This window comes from Cherax quadricarinatus, chromosome 63 (genome assembly GCF_038502225.1).
Source record: "Cherax quadricarinatus isolate ZL_2023a chromosome 63, ASM3850222v1, whole genome shotgun sequence".
In the NCBI taxonomy this organism is placed as follows: domain Eukaryota; kingdom Metazoa; phylum Arthropoda; class Malacostraca; order Decapoda; family Parastacidae; genus Cherax; species Cherax quadricarinatus.
This window is the reverse complement of record NC_091354.1, coordinates 840,131-863,562: the sequence shown is the minus strand read 5'-3', so window position 1 is coordinate 863,562 and position 23,432 is coordinate 840,131. Positions and strand designations below refer to the sequence as shown.

At 38.7% G+C, this 23,432-nt stretch overlaps 1 protein-coding gene across 1 annotated transcript; it reads left to right on the top strand.

Annotated features, from left to right (window-relative positions):
- Positions 1-17,598, top strand: LOC128698234 (cytosolic Fe-S cluster assembly factor narfl). The gene is made up of 11 exons (XM_053790389.2): positions 1-142; positions 1,266-1,488; positions 2,691-2,780; positions 4,087-4,199; positions 4,346-4,479; positions 5,332-5,484; positions 6,014-6,150; positions 6,882-6,993; positions 8,872-9,076; positions 15,963-16,120; positions 17,176-17,598. The coding sequence occupies exons 2-11, from the start codon at positions 1,426-1,428 to the stop codon at positions 17,415-17,417; spliced, it is 1,407 nt and encodes a 468-aa protein (XP_053646364.1). The 5' UTR covers positions 1-142; positions 1,266-1,425; the 3' UTR covers positions 17,418-17,598.
- Positions 17,599-23,432: the final 5,834 nt, after the last annotated feature.

Sequence of the window (23,432 nt, the reverse complement as noted above, 5' to 3'; positions counted from 1 at the left end):
CAGGCATCACTGAATCATCACTACAGTCATTATTATACCTGGAAACAAGCGCCAAACCCGCGTGGATTGCACTTCTCCCCCCCCCTCCCACTCCCACCCGATTGCCAGGAGCTGTGACTCGACCCCCTGCAACCACATATAAGTGAGTACACACTCATGTGAGTTTTGCCAGAATTTAACCCTGTTTGGTTGGTTTTGTCAAGGTATATTGTTTTTACGTTGTAAAAATGCAAGGAACGTAAAATAACCTAAAGGAACCCAACCTAAAATGAGCTAACGTATCTTAACCTTACTTCGCCAGCGGTAGTTATTGAATATTGTATTCGATTTGTCTTTTTTTTTATGTTCGTTGTGACTGATCAGTAACAGTAGTACTGTACACAGATAATCCTAGGTTCTCTACACATATGCTGCTATGTATTATAATTATGTAACTGTATTTGTGTATACCAGAATAAACTTAGTAATGGAAATTAATCACTGACTTTTTTTTTTTTTTTTGCAGGAGGGGGTTATCTTAGGTTATATACACATATTAAACTAAGTATGATCATTGGAAGTATGTCTAACTTTTTTTGGTGTTATCCTGGGAAATCTACACATGTTGCTATGTATGATAATTTACATAACTGTATTTATGTGTACCTGTACCTCATTAAACTTACTTATGACAACATTTCAGTCTGACTTGGACTATTAATAATATTGTATTACATGTAGACTTTTTTTTTGTATGAGTAAGTAGATTACCCAGGATAATCCAAAGAAATAAATTTGACTTATCTTAGGTTCCTACACATATGCTGCTATGGATGATGTTCTTTGTAATTGTGTATACCTGAATAAACTTACTAACTAGTTAATGGCTCAAGTTGGACCAAACTATCACAAGTTTCAGTCTTAGGTGAAATAAGTTTATTTAGGCACAGGTCAATATAAGTATATTTATCATGTATACTGTAAATTACCCAGGATAACTCACAAAAAAAGTCGAAGCGACACATTTCCATTGGGGTCCTTGTATATCTTATTATTTAAAGTTTGAAAGTTAAAACGCCTAAGTAACTCGACTGTGTGAGAACCTAATTTATTATATTAATATGTATTTACAAAGCTTGTAAATTGGTTTAAAGTCTTAAGTTTGCTCGAAATTTTCTCCATATTATGGGCCTTTCGACATTCACACCTAGATGTAATGCACCTTTATACAAACATTGTATCATGCTGAGATAAAGTATATCTTTATCTTTATCTATCTTTATCAGGTTGAGCAGAGGTGTTTCATGTCAGAGTGAACATCTGAGGTGATTCGTAAGGTCATTGAAGTAGGTGAAGCAAGAGGAGATTATTATTACACGTGTATTTTAATCATAACTAAAAGCTAAACCCAACCAAGCAAGAGAAATGTGTTAGTTATCTCTGAACATGGCTGGGTTCAGCGGAGTGCTGAAGCTGACGGATCTTGACGACTTCATCGCTCCCTCACAGGTAACTGTATGCATTAGTTTCGTAACTAACATTGCTGTTCTTTGATTTAGATTAATTTTTTTTTTAATTTTGTCAATGAAGTGGCTACATTATATTTTTTTTAAATTTTGTCAATGAAGTGGGTAGGTTATTGAGCACTTGTGTCCTTTCTGTGGATGCTAATTCAAGATTAAGTATATAATAAGTCACTTTGACTTTTTGGGGTTATTCTAGGTAATTTACAATATGTATGATAATTGTACTTATGTGTACCTGTGCCTAAATAAACTTACTTACCTACTTAAGTTTATTTAGGTACAGGTACACAAAGTACAATTATCATACATAGTGTAAATTACCAGGATAATGAAAAAAAAAAAGTCAAAATGGCTTATTTCCATTGAGGTCCTTGTAATATCTTATTATTTAAACCTTAAAAGTTATAACAGCTAAGTAACTTGACTGTGTTTTATTTAGGTGCAGGTGCACATAAGTATAATTATCATACCTAGTAACAGCATATGGATACAACAAAGGCCTAGGAACTAAACCCTAAAAGGGTTAACAAGAGTACTTCAGGATTTATATCTGCAATTACTTTATTCTATAACCTACAGCATGTGAATCTGGCATTTTGTTTAGTATAATCCTTAATTATAATAAACAGTAGCTGACTGAATTAGACCTAATTGTTAATGCTAGGGAGCTACTCGAAGGCATGAGCAATTAGACCTACTCTGGCATAAGGGAGGTTCCCTGATACCACTGAGGGATTTTTGATTCAAGAAATTTGTTTTCTTTTTCCTTGGATACAATTTGATTGCCGTTCATTTCCTCTGGGTGCTGTATGACCACAGATTTAGTGGTCCCCCATGAATATGAAAATATAAGATATCTTATTTAACCTAGGTTAAGTCTACATAATGTATCATTATTGTATACTGTACATCTTATCTTATTTATCCTAGGTAAAATCCAAATAATGTATCATTATTGTATGCCTAAGCCATGTATGTGTCCTCAGGCCATTGTGTTAATTTTTGCTCTACTAGTGTCTGCCAAATATTTATTACCCCAGTTCATAACTTTTATTGATCGTCATTTCTTTGAATGCCACACTTTTGTAAAGTAAGAACTATTTGCCATGAAAAGAAAAAAAAAGCGCATATAATAAAAACGTGATACCCAAAATATTAATTATTAATTTATTATTTTGTCAACAGGAATGCATCAAGCCTGTGAAGGTTGAACAAAAATCTGGCAGAGGTGTGATTCGCATTGATAATGATGGAACAGATGCTCTTTCAACAGTGGTATGAAAGTATTGCAAATGAGTTTTGGCAATATATAAAGTTGACAGCTTCATAGAACTTATGATACACGTCTAAATACCAGTGTGTGTTAATCTTTGTTGTGTCTAAGGGCTTTGGCAGCACTGGCCATATGATCCAAGCTTCCAAAATTACTAAATGCTTCCTGACTGCACTATTTTTACATTACTGTACTTTTGCTTCTTATTGCCCACTTCAGTAATTTAATTACTTATAATATGGTTTGTACTATGCCTTGAAATTTTGCTTGAAATATTGAGCATATAATGCCATACCATCAGTGTTACAAGTTAAAGAACAGTAATTACAAATCTTCCTCTTTCATCAAACCGGCCATATCCCACCAAGGCAGGGTGGCCCAAAAGGAACAACAAAAGTTTCTCTTTTTAAATTTAGTAATTTATACAGGAGAAGGTGTTGGTAGCCCCTTGCTCCCGGCATTTTAGTTGCCTCTTACAACATGCATGGCTTACGGAGGAGGAATTCTGTTCCATTTCCCCATGGAGATAAGAGGAAATAAACAAGAACAAGAAGTAGAAAGAAAATAGCAGAAAACCCAGAGGGGTGTGTGTATATATATGCTTGTACATGTATGTGTAGTGTGACCCAAGTGTAAGTAGAAGTAGCAAGACGTACCTTAAATCTTGCATGTTTATGAGACAGAAAAAAGGTCACCAGCAATCCTACCATCATGTAAAACAATTACAGGCTTTTGTTTTACACTCACTTGGCAGGACGGTAGTACCTCCCTGGGCGGTTGCTGTCTACCAACCTACTACCTAGGGTAATTACAAATGTATGTAGTCACCCTGCCTCGGTGGGAGACGGCCGACTTGTTGAAAAAAAAAAAATGTAGTAAATAGTAGAAAGTGTGTATTTGTGGATGTAAAAATTAGATTGACTAAATCTTTATAAAAAACTTGTATAAGTTGAGCAAATAATGATGGATAGTGAAATATAATGTTATATGGTATAATGAGAAATACAGATACTGTAATGAACTGATAATGTAAGTTTATTTAAGTACTGTATAGGTAGTGTCTTATAAATATAGGATATAACAGTTATCATACAAAATAACATATATAAATCACAGAACAATGCAGAACAATAATTGTATTTTAAATGATACACACAGTAAAGAAGACTGGTTAAGATTGTGCAGAAAGGAAAAATGGAGCAAAAAATGACAGGGGCTCAAGTTTATGATTGGAACATTATCTTGTTTGTGTTTACTGCAGATATTTTGTTGCAGTTTTAATTTGATAAATCCTTTTCCTTATTACAGCCAAAATATGAGAAAGCCAAGATTACACTGAATGATTGCTTGGCATGCAGTGGATGTATTACATCAGCTGAGGTGGTGTTGGTCAATCAACAAAGTCACGATGAATTTTATAGGTGCGTGCATGCATTCTCAAAATCTCTTATGTCTTAAAAGTTGCTTTCCACAAGTAAATGGGATGAATGCCTTATGATGATATTTGTTTGAATTAGGTATAGATTTTAGGAAATATCCTGAGCTCAGTATAAATTTTGCATTTCAGAGTTCTTGCAGAGAACAGTAATCTTCAAGAGTGTGAGAGGAGGACTGTTGTAGTGTCATTGTCACTCCAGGCAATACTCTCTATTTCTGCCAAGTTTTTCCTCAGGCCTCATGAATGTGCTCAAAAATTAGCAGGTATGTAGATGTCTTTTGAGTTTTTTTTTTTTTATCATATTATCCAATTCCAACTTTAGTAGGCTGACTCCATTATTTATAAAAAAGTAAACTTATTCAGTGTCATAGGTGCCTTTTGAATTCACAGCGCTGGTGATCTGTGCTGTAAAATTAAGGAATAAAAAATAGGTTTACATTCCAGAAATGAAGACTAATCTTTCCTTCCCCTCGAAAAAAAAAAATAAAATAAAATTGATAAAACATTGCTACACAGCTTGGCTCACAGTCTTGCAGTCTCACTTCCTATAGTTGAATCTTGTGTAGGGTTGGTGATGTTGACCTATTGGGCTGAGGTGAAAGATTATTCTTGTAAGTGGTACTTGACAGAGTTCAGGTCTTCATGGCTATGTTAGTTTTGTAACATAATCTGTATTTTTTGTGTTGTGCTACTCTGTATTGATTTGTAGAGCTCATGCTCTTTGAGGGAGGTGCCTTAATGTTGGTGAGGGGCTCATGATCCAAAGAATTGAACTTGGTGGTGAGAAGTACAATGCCTGTACTTTAAAGGAGGGGTTTGGAATATGTGCTGTTCAGAGTGATATATAAACTGTCATATCTGTGTGCCTCTGCAAAGACAGTGATAGTGTAAATGATGGTGAAAGTTTCTTTTTTTTGGTTCTCCCTGCCTCAGTGGGATATGGCTCACTTGTTGAAAAAAAAAATAATAATAATAGTATTTATTATTCATCATCTATCAGCAGTTATCATACATTTGTTCAATTCACAATATTTACAGTATTTACAGATTTTCATGAAGATTGTAATAAAGAAAAATAATGATCCTATCTTTTATAACCTTCCTGCATTTTTCAGGTTATTTCAAGAAGCTGGGTGTACATTATGTTTTTGATATAAACTTTGCTCGTAGCCTTAGTTTGCTGGAAGCACAGAAGGAGTTTCTCGCCCGATACAGGAGAAAAGATGTTGATTCAAAAGCATTGCCAATGCTTGCATCAGCATGCCCAGGTAAAGTTTGTTAAACACTCCTCCCGTGCAGTCTCTGGGTTTGTAAAGTATAATTACACTAATTTGCTGTATTGGTTTTATTAATTTGTAATTCACATGGTTCGCTTTGCAATCTGCAGTTTGAAACCTTGGGTCTTAGAATCAAGTTCTTGTTGAGCTGTACTAAAATTTCACTTTCCATTAATCACTTTGAATATCATAAGATATACTTTACTGTGATTATAAATAATGTTTATTATTTTAGAAACAAACATTAATTGAGATATTTGTGTGGCTTGTTCTGCAAAATTTACATACATTTACACAATCAGCAGTTAACTGTTAATAAGGATATTACTCTGTGTAAATTGGGTAACTGATGTGTGGTGCAAGGGTATAAAGTGTCATCCTTAATACATTTCGAGGATGGGTTGCCTCCTGAACCCAGATAGATGCACAGTTTTACTCATTAGTGTAGCAGGATACAAATCCTTAGTGTACTGTAAATCATAATTAAGCCCTGTAATGCAGAATTATCTTTATGACTCAGGTTGGATATGTTATGCAGAAAAAACCCATGGGTCATATATTTTGCCTTACATTAGTAATGGCAGGAGTCCCCAGCAGATGATGGGAGTGTTAGTAAAGGACTTGTGGTCTACACGAAAGGGTATTACTCCAGATAAGGTGAGTCAATAACTGTTTCACGGAATATGCACATGCCACTTCTAATATGATATGCATAAATAATTTCGTAGGTGTCGAAGTATTTAATTATTCACTTTCAACTGACATATTTTAGTTATTCTGTCCATGAAATTGAAAAAAAACTAAAAGTAAATAGTGACATACATTATTTGAATACTGAATAGAAATCCTTCTGATATAACACTTAAAACAAAGCATCCCATATACCTGTACATACCATTATGAATAACTTGGAAAATATAGGTTAAGGGTAAATTTCTTCATGTTTTTATTGAGACAGTGCTGACACATATTGGAAAGGACCAAGAAAGGTAATATTTCTCCAGCTGTTTGAAATATGACAGGGCATCATTAATCCATAATCATATGGAAGTGTGTTGAATAATGAGGCATCAACTGTGATGATGTACATGGTGCTGTACTGTATTTCTTTCCTCAGTAGGCTGGGTAAACCAGAGTCCCTGTCAATTTGAATTTTCAGAAGCACCCTTGTTCTCATTTATAAATTCAGTAAATTGTGCAAGAACTGGGACTTGAAAATAATTTATATGATAGGTTAAATACTGACAATATATCACCTGTTTCTCTAGCTACAAATGAGTAAATTATAAATAAGTAATGACAAGTGTATGTACAGTGGACCCTCGAATTTAGTAGTGCCTTTTCTGTATTCAAAACTATTTTTATTATCTATAAAATGTCTTTTCCAGATTTACCACGTAACAGTTATGCCCTGTTTTGATAAGAAGTTAGAAGCAGCCCGAGATGACTTCTACAATGATTTGTACTCTACACGTGAGGTGGACTGTGTTATAACCTCAGGTATTTTATACCATTTTTATATTCAACCTCAGGTATGGTTGAGAACCTTAGAAAAAAAAATTCCTTTTTACCTCGTCAGCTATTTTCCACCAAGGCAGGGTGACCCAAAGAAGAAAACACATTGTCCATCACTCATTCAGTAACTAGATTGCTACTGAACTGCATTATTTCATTATTATTTTTAACTGTATTTTTTTTTTACAGTACATTATGTCTACAGTAATTTTTTAATTATTTTTACCATGTGATAAGAAAATACTTACTGTATAGTAATTTTCCATTGTCACATTATGGGGAATCAAATTCAAAATGGGAATTGACACAGTTACTTTTTGCTGATGATACTGTGCTTATGGGAGATTCTAAAGAAAAATGCAAAGGTTAGTGGATGAGTTTGGGAATGTGTGTAAAGGTAGAAAGTTGAAAGTGAACATAGAAAAGAGTAAGGTGATGAGGGTGTCAAATGATTTAGATAAAGAAAAATTGGATATCAAATTGGGGAGGAGGAGTATGGAAGAAGTGAATGTTTTCAGATACTTGGGAGTTGACGTGTCGGCGGATGGATTTATGAAGGATGAGGTTAATCATTGATGAGGGAAAAAAGGTGAGTGGTGCGTTGAGGTATATGTGGAGTCAAAAAACGTTATCTATGGAGGCAAAGAAGGGAATGTATGAAAGTATAGTAGTACCAACACTCTTATATGGGTGTGAAGCTTGGGTGGTAAATGCAGCAGCGAGGAGACGGTTGGAGGCAGTGGAGATGTCCTGTTTAAGGGCAATGTGTGGTGTAAATATTATGCAGAAAATTCGGAGTGTGGAAATTAGGAGAAGGTGTGGAGTTAATAAAAGTATTAGTCAGAGGGCAGAAGAGGGGTTGTTGAGGTGGTTTGGTCATTTAGAGAGAATGGATCAAAGTAGAATGACATGGAAAGCATATAAATCTATAGGGGAAGGAAGGCGGGGCGGGGTAGGGGTCGTCCTCGAAAGGGTTGGAGAGAGGGGGTAAAGGAGGTTTTGTGGGTAAGGGGCTTGGACTTCCAGCAAGCGTGCGTGAGCGTGTTAGATAGGAGTGAATGGAGACGAATGGTACTTGGGACCTGACGATCTGTTGGAGTGTGAGCAGGGTAATATTTAGTGAAGGGATTCAGGGAAACCGGTTATTTTCATATAGTCGGACTTGAGTCCTGGAAATGGGAAGTACAATGCCTGCACTTTAAAGGAGGGGTTTGGGATATTGGCAGTTTGGAGGGATATGTTGTGTATCTTTATATGTGTATGCTTCTAGACTGTTGTATTCTGAGCACCTCTGCAAAAACAGTGATAATGTGCGAGTGTGGTGAAAGTGTTGAATGATGATGAAAGTATTTTCTTTTTGGGGATTTTCTTTCTTTTTTTTTGGGTCACCCTGCCTCGGTGGGAGACGGCCGACTTGTTGAAAAAAAAAAAAAAAAAACATTGATGTGATATTTTTAAATTAACATTTTTCTGTGTTGAATGTAATAGGCATTAATTTCATAGTGTTGTGACATTAATGTATCAGCTTTTATCATACATCATCTTATTTATTATTGTTCATGTATAAAATGACTATAAACTAAGCTAATACAGTTTATAAATAAAAATATAATTGCACTTTAAAGGAGGGGTTTGAGATACTGGCAGTTTGGAGGGGTATGTTGTGTATCTTTATATGTATATGCTTCTAAACTGTTGTATTCTGAGCACCTCTGCAAAAACAGTGATAATATGTGAGTGTGGTGAAAGTGTTGAATGATGATGAAAGTATTTTCTTTTTGGGGATTTTCTTTCTTTTTTGGGTCACCCTGCCTTGGTGGGAGACGGCCGACTTATTGAAAAAAAAAAAAATTGTACTTTCAGTGGAGGTGGAACAAATGCTGCTTAGAGATCAGGTGGAGTTGCCATCTGTCGACCCAGTAGAATTGGATAGCGATTTGAGCTCAGGACCAGTGTTGACTTCCCACCATGGCTCCAGTTCTGGGGGCTATGCTCACCATGTATTTATCTCTGCTGCAAGAGAATTATTTGATCTGGATCAGGATAAGTTACAATGGAAAACATTAAGGTAATGTAGTTTCCAATATTTTATATTTCCCTTTCAATTAATAATTCGTATTAAAGTCCTTGACCTGTTATCCGAAGGCCACATAAGTGTATTGACAATTGAGGCTCCACTGACTTGCATTGTATTGTAATTAGGATATTTTGAATTGTCGTAGTCTTGTCTGGACTTTGTTTTGGAATCAGCAGTAATTAAAAGACTGATGTCATTAGTATGCTTCAGTTATTAAACAAATAGGCAACATACATGTTGCCTAATACTGTATATGGATATTAGAGAAGAGAATCACACACCATGTGTTGGCACCCATAACACACACCAAGCTGTTGTTGTTGTTGTTAAGGGCCCCGAGAGGTGGTGCAGTATTATCCTGCTGCTGCTCCCCACAGGAGCAGTATCACTACAATCTCCCCCTTCTAAAATATCAGGGACAGTAATCTCCCAAACTGTTAGGTGGGCGACGTACACATCCCGACCTTCGTAGCCCTTGAGCCTCTTCACCAGGTTCAATATTTTCCAGCGGGGTTTGACTAACTGCTGGAGCAGAATCCTCTATTTCCATAGGGGTAGTCTCAAGGGGCTTTCCAGGAGAAAACGAAGCATCTTTCACATCTATTAGTGTATCTTGAGATTCCACACTAATGGGGATTTCAGCTGGGGCTAAATGTCTTGTAGATACTGTAGTTTCTTCACCATTTTGGTAGCGAATGTGGGCGTAATGTGGATTAGCCTGCAGGAGCTCTACCTCTTCCACTAAAGGATCCGTCTTGTTCATCCTACTTCAGGAGAACGGGTCCAGGATGACATAACCAAGTGGGCACGGAGGCTCCTGTAGAGGAACGACGTGAATAGTTGAGGAGTCTTTCATGAGGGGTTGCATTAGTAGCTGTGCACAGCAATGATCTAATAGAGTGAAGAGCCTCAGGTAGGACAGTTTGCCATTGTTGAACAGGTAGATTGCGCGACTTCAATGTCATTGTAACTGCCTTCCATATAGTACCATTGAACTGCTCCACTTGACCATTGCCTTGAGGGTTGTAGCTTTTGTTCTGCTGCAGGCAATATCTTTGCTAGCAAAAAACTCCTGAAGTTCGTTACTCATGAACGAGGATCCCCTGTCTGAATGGATATAAGCTGGCATACCAGAAATAGAGAACAACTGTGAAAGACAACTAATAACAGCTGAAGCAGTCATATTTGCACAGGGGAACACAAAGGGAAACCTTGAATATTCATCTACTATGTTAAGGAAATATCTATTCTGATTTATGCTTGGTAGAGGTCCTTTGAAATCTATATTCAGTCTCTCAAAAGGCTGGGTGGATTTTATGAGATGAGTCTTCTCTGGCTGATGAAAGTTTGGCTTGCACTCTGCACGTACTCTGCATGCTCTGATCACTTGTCGCACATCTTCCACTGAGTAGAGCATGTTCTTTGATTTGATGAAATGGTACAGGCGCGTAACTCCTGGGTGACACAAAGCCTTGTGGAGCGCTGAGAGTGATTGCAGATCATGACATGCTGCTCCACAGTAGGACCTAGAGAATGCATCATGTGAGATGTTCTCTTGACCCGGTTGGTACAGAATATCAAAGTCATAACACGATAGTTCCATCCTCCAGCGTAATATCTTGTCATTCTTTATCCTACTTTTGTGCTTCTTGTTGAACATATACATCATGGACTGTTGGTCAGTCCTTATGGTGAAATGTCTACCAGTTAAATAATGCCTCCAGTGGCGAACTGCTTCTATGATGGCCTGGGCTTCCTTTTCTACAGCAGCGTAACACTTCTCTAATCCTTGAAAAGTTCTCGAAAAGAAGGCTACTGGTCGTCCTGCCTGAGATAGGACTGCAGCAATGGCTATGTCAGATGCATCTGTTTACACTTTGAATGGTAGGGACTCATCAATGGCTTGAACTACCGAGTTTTCAATGTCCTGCTTGAGAGTATGGAAAGCGGCTTCTGCTTTCTTTGCCACAGGAAATATGGTAGCACTCAATGGGCGGACTTTACTTGAATAGTTGTAGATCCATTGTGAGTAATAAGCAAAGAGACCAAGAGTTCTTCGGAGTGACCTTTTGTCTTGAGGCATTGGAAGTTCCCGTAGAGGTCGTAGTCGTTCAGGGTCTGGGAATATTGAACCTCCTTCCACTACATAACCAAGGATGCTAAGCCTTTTAGTTGAAAAAGTGCACTTTTTCTCATTGTAACTGATATTTTTCTTCTTGGCAGCTTCCAAAAACTTATCAAGGTTTGCATCATGTTCCTCCTGGGTCTTACCGCCCAATAAGCCTGACCTCAATTGTAGGCAAATTACTAGAGTCAGTTATAGCTGAGATTATAAGAAGCCATCTCGATAAGCATAGCTTGATTAATGATACTCAGCATGGATTCACAAGAGGCCAGTCTTGTCTAACTAATTTATTAACTTTCTTCAGTAAAGCTTTTGAGGCTGTTGACCACAATAAAGAATTTGATATTATTTACTTAGATTTTAGTAAGGCTTTTGATAGAGTTCCGCACCATAGACTGTTAAAGAAAGTGGCAGCTCATGGCATTGGGGAAAAAGTGCTCTCGTGGATCGAGTCATGGCTCACTGACAGGAAGCAGAGAGTGTCCATAAATGGGGTTAAATCCGAGTGGGGATCTGTAACAAGTGGCGTTCCACAGGGATCAGTCTTGGGCCCGTTGTTGTTTATAATATATATCAATGATCTTGATGAGGGAATTACTAGTGATATGAGCAAATTCGCCGATGACACAAAGATAGGTAGGATAATTGATTCAAACGTAGATGTTATGGAACTTCAGGAGGATTTAAACAAACTCTATTCTTGGTCAGAAAAGTGGCAGATGCAGTTCAATGTAGATAAATGCAAGGTTCTGAAGCTCGGGAGTGTCCATAACCCTAGTACTTATAAGTTAAATGATGTAGAACTTAGCCATACAGATTGCGAAAAGGACTTGGGGGTTATGGTGAGCAGCAACCTTAAACCAAGACAGCAATGCCTAAGCGTACGTAATAAGGCAAATAGATTACTGGGATTTATATCAAGAAGTGTAAGCAACAGAAGTCCAGAGGTCATACTGCAGCTTTATACATCATTAGTAAGGCCTCACCTAGATTATGCAGCTCAGTTCTGGTCTCCATATTAAAGAATGGACATAAATTCGTTAGAAAACATTCAGCGTAGGATGACTAAATTAATACATAGCATTAGAAATCTTCCTTATGAAGAAAGATTGAAGACTCTTAAGTTACATTCACTTGTTAGACGAAGAATGAGGGGAGACCTGATCGAAGTGTATAAGTGGAAGATAGATATTAATAAAGGGGATATTAATAAGGTCTTGAGGATGTCTCTCCAAGAGAGAACCCGCAGTAATGGATTTAAATTAGATAAGTTTAGATTTAGAAAGGACATAGGAAAGTATTGGTTTGGAAATAGGGTAGTTGATGAGTGGAACAGTCTACCTAGTTGGGTTATTGAGGCTGGGACTTTGGGTAGTTTCAAATTTAGGTTGGATAAGTACATGAGTGGGAGGGGTTGGATTTGAGTGGGACTTTCACATCAGAGCTTATTTCTTGGGTGGCATTGAAAATTGGGTTGGGCAAATGTTTTGTTAGTGGGATGAATTGTAAAGGACCTGCCTATTATGGGCCAACAGGCCTCCTGCAGTGTGCCTCCTTTCTTATGTTCTTGCCACAAATGGTAACATTGTCTAAATACGCATGAGTTCCCATGAGTTGCTCTTCCTGAATGAGTGAATCCATAATTCGTTGGAAGCAGGCTACCCCATTGGTGACTCCAAAAGGGACTCTGGTAAACTGATACAGGCCATCACTAGCCTGAAACGCTGTGTATGGTTTATCTTCATTCCTTATAGGGACTTGATGATAGGCACTCTGTAGATCAATTGTGCTAAATACATAGTACTGAGCAATTTTGTTCACTGTATCATCAATTCGAGGTAGAGGGTACCCATCAAGAAGTGTAAATTTGTTGATTGTCTCAGAGTAATCGATAGCCATCTCCATTTCCTATAATCATCCTTAACAACAACAACCTGTGCACGCCAAGGGGAATTACTTGGTTCTATAATACCCTCCTTCAGCAGTCTCTGAGTTTCTTTCTCAATGAACATCCGATCCTCATAAGAATAGCGGCGTGACTTAGCTGATATAGGATGGCAGTCCGCGGTAAGATTTGCAAACAGCTTTGGTGGGTCTACCCTTAAAGTCCTAAGTCCACAGACAATAAGAGGAGGCAGTTCACCTCCATATGTTAAGGTGACACTACCATGCAGCTTCTGAAAGTCCTGACAAAGGATAACATAAGAGCACAGTTGTGGCAGAATAGCTAAATGTACATCTTGATAATCCTTTCCATTAACTCTGAGATTTACCTTACAAAACCCTAAGGTCTGAATAGAGAGAGATGTTGATGCCATGGAAACGGTACCTGATGAGTGATGTACAGTCAAGGAGTGGCGTTTAACTAAGTCAAGGTTGATGAAACTCTCTGAGCTGCCACTATCAATAAGACCATCTACTTCTGTTCCTTTGATGAATACTTTCACAACTGCCTTTGACAGTGAATTTGGAGTAGCCACAGAAGTCACTGTTGCTAGAATCACATGATCACTGGAATGTGTGGAGGCACTAGCTCTTGTTGATGCATTAGCACGACATACTTTAGCAAAGTGACCTTTCTTGTGGCATTTATGGCACATTGCTTCACGAGCAGGACACTTTGGACGTGGATGTCTTGAAAAACTACAAAAGAAACACACCGTACCTGCTGCTGCTGTCACTGAGGCAGGTTCCACAGTAACTTCATTGCAAGAGTCTTGGTCAGGAATTGCAGCACTTACCACTCGAGAAGGCTGAGTGGTACTGTATACTTCAGAATTCTTCTGGGCTGAATCTAGAGCTCTTGCCTGGTCAAAGGCAGTGGCTAAGTCGAGAGATTTATTCTCCAATAAACGTTGCCTTATTATTGGTGATTGCAGGCCACTGATAAAAGCATCCCTGATGGACTCTTCACAATACTGAGCAGCTGTCACTGCTTGGAAGTGACAGTCCTTACCTAAAATTTTCAGTGCTTGAAGGTATTCCTCTAAGGATTCATCAGTCTGCTGGCGGCGAGTTGCAATGCGATATCGTGCAAAGATTTCACTTGTAGGTTTAATATACTGAGACTTGAGGGTTTTGATAGCATCTTCATAGGTATTACACTCAGAAATAGCCTCGTATATCTTAGGTGACACAAAATTGATGAGCAGACTTAGTTTATCTAGATCTTTTATAGGAACAGCTCCCAAGAAGTTTTCGAAAGTCTTAAACCAGTGCTTCCATTCCTGAGCAGCCGTTGATAAGCTGGGGTCACAGTCTAGCCTCTCAGGTTTCAGTAAACGCTCCATGTTGTGATGTAGTCTAGCGCAGGATCACCACCAGGTAGCCCAGGATTCTATGTTCAGTAAATTGTTGTGATAGAAACACAGGCCACATATTTAAACTCACCATGTAATCTGCATCACTAATATATGGATATAAGAGAAGAGAATCACACACCATGTGTTGGCACCCATGACACACACCAAGCTGTTGTTGTTGTTAAGGGCCCCGAGAGGTGGTGCAGTATTATCCTGCTGCTGCTCCCCACAGGAGCAGTATCACTACAGTACATTTTGCATAAAAATATAATAAAGTAAACCAGTTTAACAAGAATGAAATATTGTAGCATAAAATACAAAACTCATTTTGGAGTGTCAGTAACCTCTGCCTTTTCACCCCTCTATCTCTTCCTCTCCTTTCCTTCCTCACACTCTTCTTCCCTCTTATTTTTTTTTTAACCTGCCTTGTGGCCAGCAGTAACAGCCTGGTTGATAAGGCCCTGATCCACCGTGAGGCCTGGTCACAGACCAGGCCGTGGGGGTGTTAACCCCCGAAGCCTTCTCCAGGTATCTGCAGAGGCAAGGTGACCTGAAAAAAGAAGCAGCAAAAGTTTTTCTTTTTACATTTAGTAATTTATACTTGGCTATTGCTCCTGACATTTTAGTCGCCTCTTATGACACGCATGGCTTACGGAGGAAGAATTCTTCTCCACTTTCCTCATGGAGTTCCTCCCTCTTATATCTACTCGTTTTGCTTGAAGTTATTCAACCATACATAGGGGATGAGCTCTCCTTTGTTTTTGTTAGTAAATTAATGAAAAACACCCTCCAATTCTTATATTTTTTTTATTTTCTAAGTGCTCTGCATTTACTCATTGGCTCTATAGATTCAGTAGGTGCATCATATTTTAAAAATCATTTTAAATATGCAAACTCTAGTTGGAATTCAGAACAATGCAAGTCTGGTGGTTCAGCCAGCTTGCTGAAGAACCCCAAGTAGAAAATGCCAGGAGAAAATGTCAAATCAACCAGATTGTAATGGCTGTATAGGCCTGCAGACTACTGGCAGTAACAGCCTGGTTGACCAAGCAGTTGACAGAGGTCTAACCTCTGATAGGGCTTGTAGAGTAGAACTCAGAAACCAGTCACAGGTATGTTTCCCAGAAGAGCCACCATTCTTTACTGCCACCATAATAGTCAAAGATAATGGGAAATTAGTGTCAGAAATACATGTTTATTGAAGAAATGGATGTGATGTGTTTTGCTGTAACTCCTGATAAAGTAGCCGTATTTTTCCGTTATGCAACAAACTTTAGTCCCGAATTTTTTTTTGTATAATAACATTAATGACTGTATATGATTACAACATGCATATAAATACTGTAGAGATAACACTTGAGGAGATAGATAGTGATTGATATGGAAATATTATTCTCTTTATTTTTCTGTGCAGTATAAAATTGGTAATCTACTTCTCTCTATAATTTAGGAATGTAGATTTCCGTGAAGTCACCTTGGAAGTGAATGGAGAGACTGTGTTACGGTTTGCATTGGCTTATGGATTCCGTAACATTCAGAACCTTGTGCAGAAACTGAAAAGAGGGAAGAGCCAGTACCATTACATTGAAGTTATGGCATGCCCTTCAGGTAAGACCTGCACTACTGCTTCAGTGCAATACTCTCACTTTAGTTAGAAACTACTGTATATGTTAGAGCAAGCATTATTGTGGCAGCTCTAATCTTATTAGTCTTTTTGGTGTAAATGGAAGGTTTTGATTATATTTTATCAGTTTATGGTTTGTTTACTATGATTTTATATTTTATTATAATTCATTAATTTTTAAATGGTTCACTACTTACTTGGCTTAACAGCAGATAGGCTAATTGAAAGGTAACCACCACTTTGAACCACAATCACCTTGGCTGCAGCAGGTAGTTCTCTTGTTCCCTGGAAGCCATCTCTTACCTACTCGGTGTACACCACTAGTATACTGCCTCCGGAATTAGCTGAGCAAGCAAACTGCCAATTTGGACGAGCACAACTCTGCAGTTGTCTTTTGGCTAATAATGACAGTGGATGAACCAGAAAGAATGCCAGTTACCCCTCCTGGATCTTCAGGCTACTTCGAGTAATACTTTTACTATCAAAAGACTTGAAGGTGTGGTTTGACATTTGAATTCTAGATGATTGGAACAACTGCTAGGTATACTTAGAGTGTGTTCAAGGGGTCAACACCCTCCTAACTTTAAAAATAAGGTGGGCAAATAAGTTGGGTGTTAGTAGGACATCCATGGCAAAGATCAGTAGGCCTACTATAATGCTACTCTAGTATGTTTTTATTATTACTGTATAGTGCTACAGTAGAGTTGCTTCCATGGGTAGATGAAGGAAAAATTACAATACAGTGGACCCCATTCCAGAATTATGTTCAGGTGCCATTACTGAACGAATTTGTTCTCATAAGGAATATTGCGAATTAGGTTAGTCCGTTTCAGACCCCCAAACATACACGTACAAACGCACTTACATAAATACACTTACATGATTGGTCGCATTGGGAGCTGATCGTAAACCGGGGATCCACTGTACTACTTATTTATTATGAAAATGTATTATCAACATTTGTAAAAAAATTTTTATTTATCCCTTGGCTAATAATTCCTCATCTGGTTGTAACCTTTTACCTTATGTTTGTCTTTAGGATGTTTAAATGGTGGAGCACAAATTCGTCCAGATGGCGGTACATCGGCCAAAGATTTGGTATCAAAATTAGAGGAAACCTACGAGTTACTTCCAGCTATCAAGCCCAATGAAGATCCCAGGATTCCATTATGTTACTCTGAATGGCTTGGAGGAGCAGACTCGGCGAAGGCTCAGAAGCAGTTGCGCACTAATTACAAAGCTGTGGAAAAGTCTACTAATGTTTTAGGTATTAAATGGTAGTTAAATATTTAGGTACATACATACCAATAAGGAGCATCGATGTAAAAAAAGATATATGGTAGCTTTATTAAAAAAAACTTGTACTGTATTGTATATATTGTACTGTAAATTCTTTTATATTAAACATTTTTAGGTTAATTGTTAGAGTCTACATATATCGTTTATATAACGTCAAACTAAACTGGTATTTTCATTGTAACCCTCCTATGCTAAAGTGAGTTCAGTGACACTCAGAATTAAAACATGGTACTATAATATTAAAAATATGAATAAGTAAGTAAGTACTGAAGCAGGAATAGAACATTCTCCCAGTATTTTAGTGGGACATGAGCAATTTTTACAGAAAGTCTACAGAGTGAAGGCTAGGCACAAATTTATAATTATGAGTCATATAGAATCAGATTAATTTATCTTCTGTACATTATAAATTACTTAAAATTTTTGTATTTTTTATATAGAATAACATGATTTAGTTGAAAACTTACCATGAAAACTTGTACTGATATTGTTACAAGCTTAACAATAAAAGGAATTTAAAATTCATCTCTATTAACAGAGAGTAGTATCGTAGTATCGTGTGTGTGCTAGTCTAACCTAGCCTTTTAGCTATACAGTGGACCCCCGCATAACGATCAGCTCCCAACTCGACCAATTATGCAAGTGTATTTTTGTAAGTGCTTTTGTAGGTGTATTTTTAGGGGTCTGAAACGGACTAATCTAATTCACAGTATTTCTTATGGGAACAAATTCGGTCTATAACGGCACCCAAACAGACTTCTGGATTGAAATAATATCGTTATGCGGGGGTCCACTGTATTTAAATTTAGCTGATATTAGTTACCTTAAAATATTCTATAATATTAATGTTGATATTGATTGAGACCCATACCTGCTATCTCACATTTACTACACAGCAGTCCCCTCAAGGGAAGTTCCTTGATGCTGGTGAGTGGCTCTTGATCTATGAGATTGGATCTGTGCTCCAGTTCCCTGAATTGAGCCTAAATGCCTTCCATCCCCCCCACATGCACTGTATAATCCTATGGGTTTAGCACTCCCCTGTGATTATAATAATAATAATAATTACACAGCAGTCACTGGAAGTTTCATTGATAATCTCTTCAAAAAGGGAAATGCCTTGTTGCTATTGAAGAGCTCTTGATTCGAGGAACTGAAGCTGCCTTTACTTTAGATCTAACCTAATTACATCTCACTATGTGTTGTATGGTTCCTATGGGTTTGTTTGTTATCTATGTTCTCCAAGTCTGTCAGGAGGCATCACATTATCCCACTAGGAAGTGCCTGAATAAAAGCAGAGGTCTCTTGAACATCAGCTTAAAATCTACACTGTATTCATGTAATTTGGAACTTTGCAAGAACATCGTCAGGAAAACGTGCATGATTTATTTTCCCTTTAGCATGTAATAACGCTAGTCTTTTCAAAGAGGCATTTTGATGCTGGTGACAGATCTCTGATCTGAAAAATCAGAGCCACCTTCCTCATCTATGGTTGAGGCCTAATTGCCTCCTATTTTTCAAGTGCTATATAACTCCTATGCATTGAGCACTTCTCCACAAACCAGTTCCTTTTTTCAAGACCCCTCAAAACTGCATCCCATTCTCCATATGGGTTTAGCACTTCCTCTTGCATGTAATAATGTATATCACGATTATAATAATGGCCTCAAAGGGCTCTGACCAAGAAGCTTTAATTGGCGTCTTTTTGCCAATTGAAGGAAAAAAACAAAAAATTCAATCACTTTAGGACATGTTTAATAGAAATGCTTTGGTCTTGGTATCTTGGATACTCCAAATGTGTATAAGGGTAAGAAAAACAAGCTTATACATATAAGTTGAGAAGATTTATTGTATCCCCCTGATTAAAATACAGAACAGTCAGGAAGGCTCCTGAGAAGAGAGGTCCGGCAGCATGTTACCTGACAGAGCGGAGGCCAACCCTGATTCAGTACCTCAGCACACACCATGAAATGTATCTATAGTATATAGTCCAACCTGGCAATAGTGTAACCAACAACAGCACTGGTTGTAAGGAATTGTAGCATCTGAAATCATTAAAGAACTCATTAAAAGAAGACCCACAATGCAACAACTTACTAATATTGCTGGTGTCTACACAGTGTGTGGTCATGGTGAAAAGGTGTATGTTAAAGGAGAGACAGGCAGTAATTGCATGCAACGAGGACAGTCTTAGCAATACAAGGCTAGTCCATAGAACACAGGGACATTTATTGGGTTGAGCCAAAGTGAAAATGATCACTATAGACACCATTGCTATAATAAGTTCAGTCACACAAAAGAGCAGGAAATTGTAATATTTGCCATGAAATTGGCACACATGCTCATCAACCAAACTTTCCCCAGCACCAGGTGCAAGCCCCTCAAGGAAGGTTCCTTGATGTTGGTGAGGGGCTCTTGATTTAGGGAATTGGATCTGTGCTCCAGTTCCCCGAATTAAGCCTGAATGCCTTCCACATCCCCCCCCCCCAGGCGCTGTATAATCTTCCGGGTTTAGCGCTTCCCCCTTGATTATAATAATAATAATAATAACCAGGTGCAAGACCCCTTCTTCTTAGGGCCTTCTTGACTATACAGCTTATGCTGTATAGCCCTTGTGGCTTAGCGCTTCGTTTTGATTATAATAATAATAATATACAGCTTATGTTATTTGACCCCTCAAGGGAGGTTCCTTGATGCTGGTGAGTAGCTCTTGATCTAGGGAATTGGATCTGTGCTCCAGTTCCCTGAATTGAGCCTGAATATCTTCCATCCCCCCTCAGGCGCTGTATAATCCAATGGGTTTAGCACTCCCCCTGATTACAATAATAATTATGTCATTTGTATCTTCATGTAAATTTGAAGTGACCGTGGTCCCAGGACCGAAATATTCCATTAAACATGTCGTAATGTGGCTGCATTTTTGTTCCGTTCCTTGATGGTATCATATATCTTTGTATGCAGTAATGTCAACCCAAGATAACCCACCAGAGCAAAGTTACATAGTTCATTCAACTTACGGAAGGTTCAAATCCATGGCAAGCCAATCCTAAAACTAGCAGGCCGGTGTGCCAGTTTATTCATGTTGGTGCAGCACTGTACAACCCTTATGGGTTTAGCACTTAGTTATGATTTTAATAATAATTCAAATTGGTGTTCTCCTCTCAAGGGGGTGACTTAATGCCAGTTAAGGGCTCTTGATCCATGGAACAACCTTATCCTTCCATGACTCACGAAATCGTAATGACACGATTGCAAACAAACCATACCCCGGCCGGGATTGAACCCGCGGTCAGAGAGTCTCAAAACTCCAGCCCGTCGCGTTAGCCACTAGACCAGCTAGCCACAATAAGATTCGTCCAACTAGGTATATTTCTACACCATAGGAAGGTTAGCACAGGCACCTCTGTGACCACAAATGCAAGTTTTTACAGACGAATCTCCAGCTAGCGTGGCCGTGACGAACTCTAGCTCAAGTCCCTTCACTGCCGTCAACATGACTCACGAAATCGTAATGCGACGGGCTGGAGTTTTGAGACTCTCTGACCGCGGGTTCAATCCCGGCCGGGGTATGGTTTATCCTTCCATTCCTTACATCAAACCTGAATGCCTCCCATGCCTCCAAGTGCTATATGACTCCTAAGGATTTAGTGCTCTCCATGGCTGCACTATTAGATGCCAATGAGGGGCTCTAGATCCAAAGAATTGGAGCTATCCTCCCTATCCTTGGGTCGAATTTGAGTGCCTCTCACTCCCATGACAGTATAAATCCTACGTGTTTAGTGCTCCTCCCCATGAATACAATACCTGATAGCAGGTGTAAGCAGTACCTGATTCAAGCAAAAGAGCCCATCAAGGAAGGTTCCTTGATGTTGGTGAGGGGCTCTTGATCTAGGAAATTGGATCTGCTCCAGTTCCCTGAAATTAAGCTTGAATACCTTCCCCCCACAGGTGCTGTATAATCCTACGGGTTTAGCGCTTCCCCACTATTATAATAATAATATTAATCCTTGAATTAAGCCTGAATACTTTCCGCATTCCACCCCCACAGACGCTGCATAATCCTACGGGTTTAGCGCTCCCCCTTGATAATAATAATAGTAATAATCAAGCGTAAGAGTCCTGGATGCTACCCTGGGGGTCTCCACCCTGCAGAGTAAGGTTCCTGGCACAAAAATAAGATGCTATGAGGAATCATTGATACCCTTCTCTTTCTCCCCTCCTCCTCAATGCACACAAGACTAGTCCCAGGGCTAAGGGGTATGTCCTACGAGGAGAGGTTAAGTGAAATCAACCTGATGACACTGGAGGACAGGAAGGATAGGGGGAAAGTAACGGCATATAAAATACTGAGAGGAATTGACAAGGTGGATAGGGACAGGATGTTTCTGAGGTGGGACACAGCAACATAAATGGAAGTTGAAAGACTCAGATGAGTCACAGGGATGTTAGGAAGTACTTCTTCAGTCACAGAGTTGTCAGGAAGTAGAACAATCTGGAGAGTGAGGTAGTAGAGGCAGGATCTATACATAGCCTTAAGAAGATATACGATAAAGTTCATGGAGCAAGGAGAGAGTGGATCTGCTAGCGACCAGGGAAGATGGGGGGCCAGGACCTATGAATCGACCCCTGCAAGCACAAATAGGTGAGTACACACATACATGAGGACCAAGAAAGGCTTCTAAAGGATCTGAACAGACTGCAGGCCTAGTCTGGCAAATGGCTCAGAGTTTAACCACATCCAGTGTAAACAAAAAGCTTTGGGAAGGACAAAGAAAACTGCAGAAGCAGTAAAGGCTCAGGGGTCTAAGGCTGCAAACCTCACTTAGGAGAAGGACCTGGCATTATACCGAGAATATCACCCGAGGGGAACATCAACCAAAGAAGTGCTGCAACAAATGCGCGTCTGGCAGTCTATGAATAACTTTTCGACATCTGAGGAGTCATTCACGACACTGTACACCGTGTACGTCAGGCCCATGTTGGAGTATGCAGTACCAGTGTGGAGCCCACACCTTGTCAAGCTTATAAAGAAATTTGAGAGAGTGCAGAAGTTTGCAATAAGGCTAGTCCCGTAGCTAAGGGTTATTTATGCCCCCTAGCTCGGTTGGTCCCGTAGCTGGGTTGATAGCACATTCAGCTCACACACTGAGGTCTGTGGTTCAATCACCAGTACGGGTGGAAACACTGAGTATATTTCCTTAAGACACCTGCTGTTAGTGGACTGGTGTGGGTCACATCCTAACTTGCCAAAATTGCTCTGCGTGACCAGGAGCTTTATGTATAATAATAATAATAATAATAATAATAATAATAATAATAATAATAATAATAATAATAATAATAATAATAGAGTGCATATGTGGTTAAATGGTAAGAAAATACATTAAAACATATTACCAATGAACAATTTATGCCTAAACAATTCACAGGTATGATAATTAATTTCTAAAAAAAAAACTCCCCTTCCAGGTGAGGGGCTTTTCATCCAGGGAACTGGCTCTGCCCTCCGATTCTTATGATCAGCCCTGACTGTCTACCATCCCCCCAGCCTCTGTATGACACCCCGATGGTGGTTAATGTGGGATTTAACGCCTATCTATCACACGAGGGTCATTAGGCTTCATACTACCTTGTTCACCACCACTCAAGAATAATTTAATACCTAAAATAGTGATTTAGGTGTATGTCTATCAGTGTGTATGCACTGAGAGACATACACCTCATGGTACATATATCCTTGTGTTAGCGTTCCCTCACGTATATAATAGTTTAATAAGTCTATAAGCTATTAACTACCATACAGATTGTTCTACCAGTGACAGGTACAATCACAACCATTTAACTATAGAAACACCTTTCTCTTCTAATTACTTTCAAGAAGACATGAATACAAAGCTAATACACAACATATCTGAGTCAAAGATATTCTAGTATGGAACTGGCATAGTAAAATACAATAGTTTTTTTCCCTAACAGACTATAGAGGTAATGAGACAA

Coding starts and splice junctions, on each gene's coding strand:
- LOC128698234 (XM_053790389.2), top strand. CDS start 1,426: ATGGCTGGGTTCAGCGGAGTGCTGAAGCTGACGGATCTTGACGACTTC. Junction 6,151..6,881: donor AGGGTATTACTCCAGATAAG/GTGAGTCAATAA, acceptor TGTCTTTTCCAG/ATTTACCACGTAACAGTTAT. Junction 6,994..8,871: donor GGACTGTGTTATAACCTCAG/GTATTTTATACC, acceptor TTGTACTTTCAG/TGGAGGTGGAACAAATGCTG.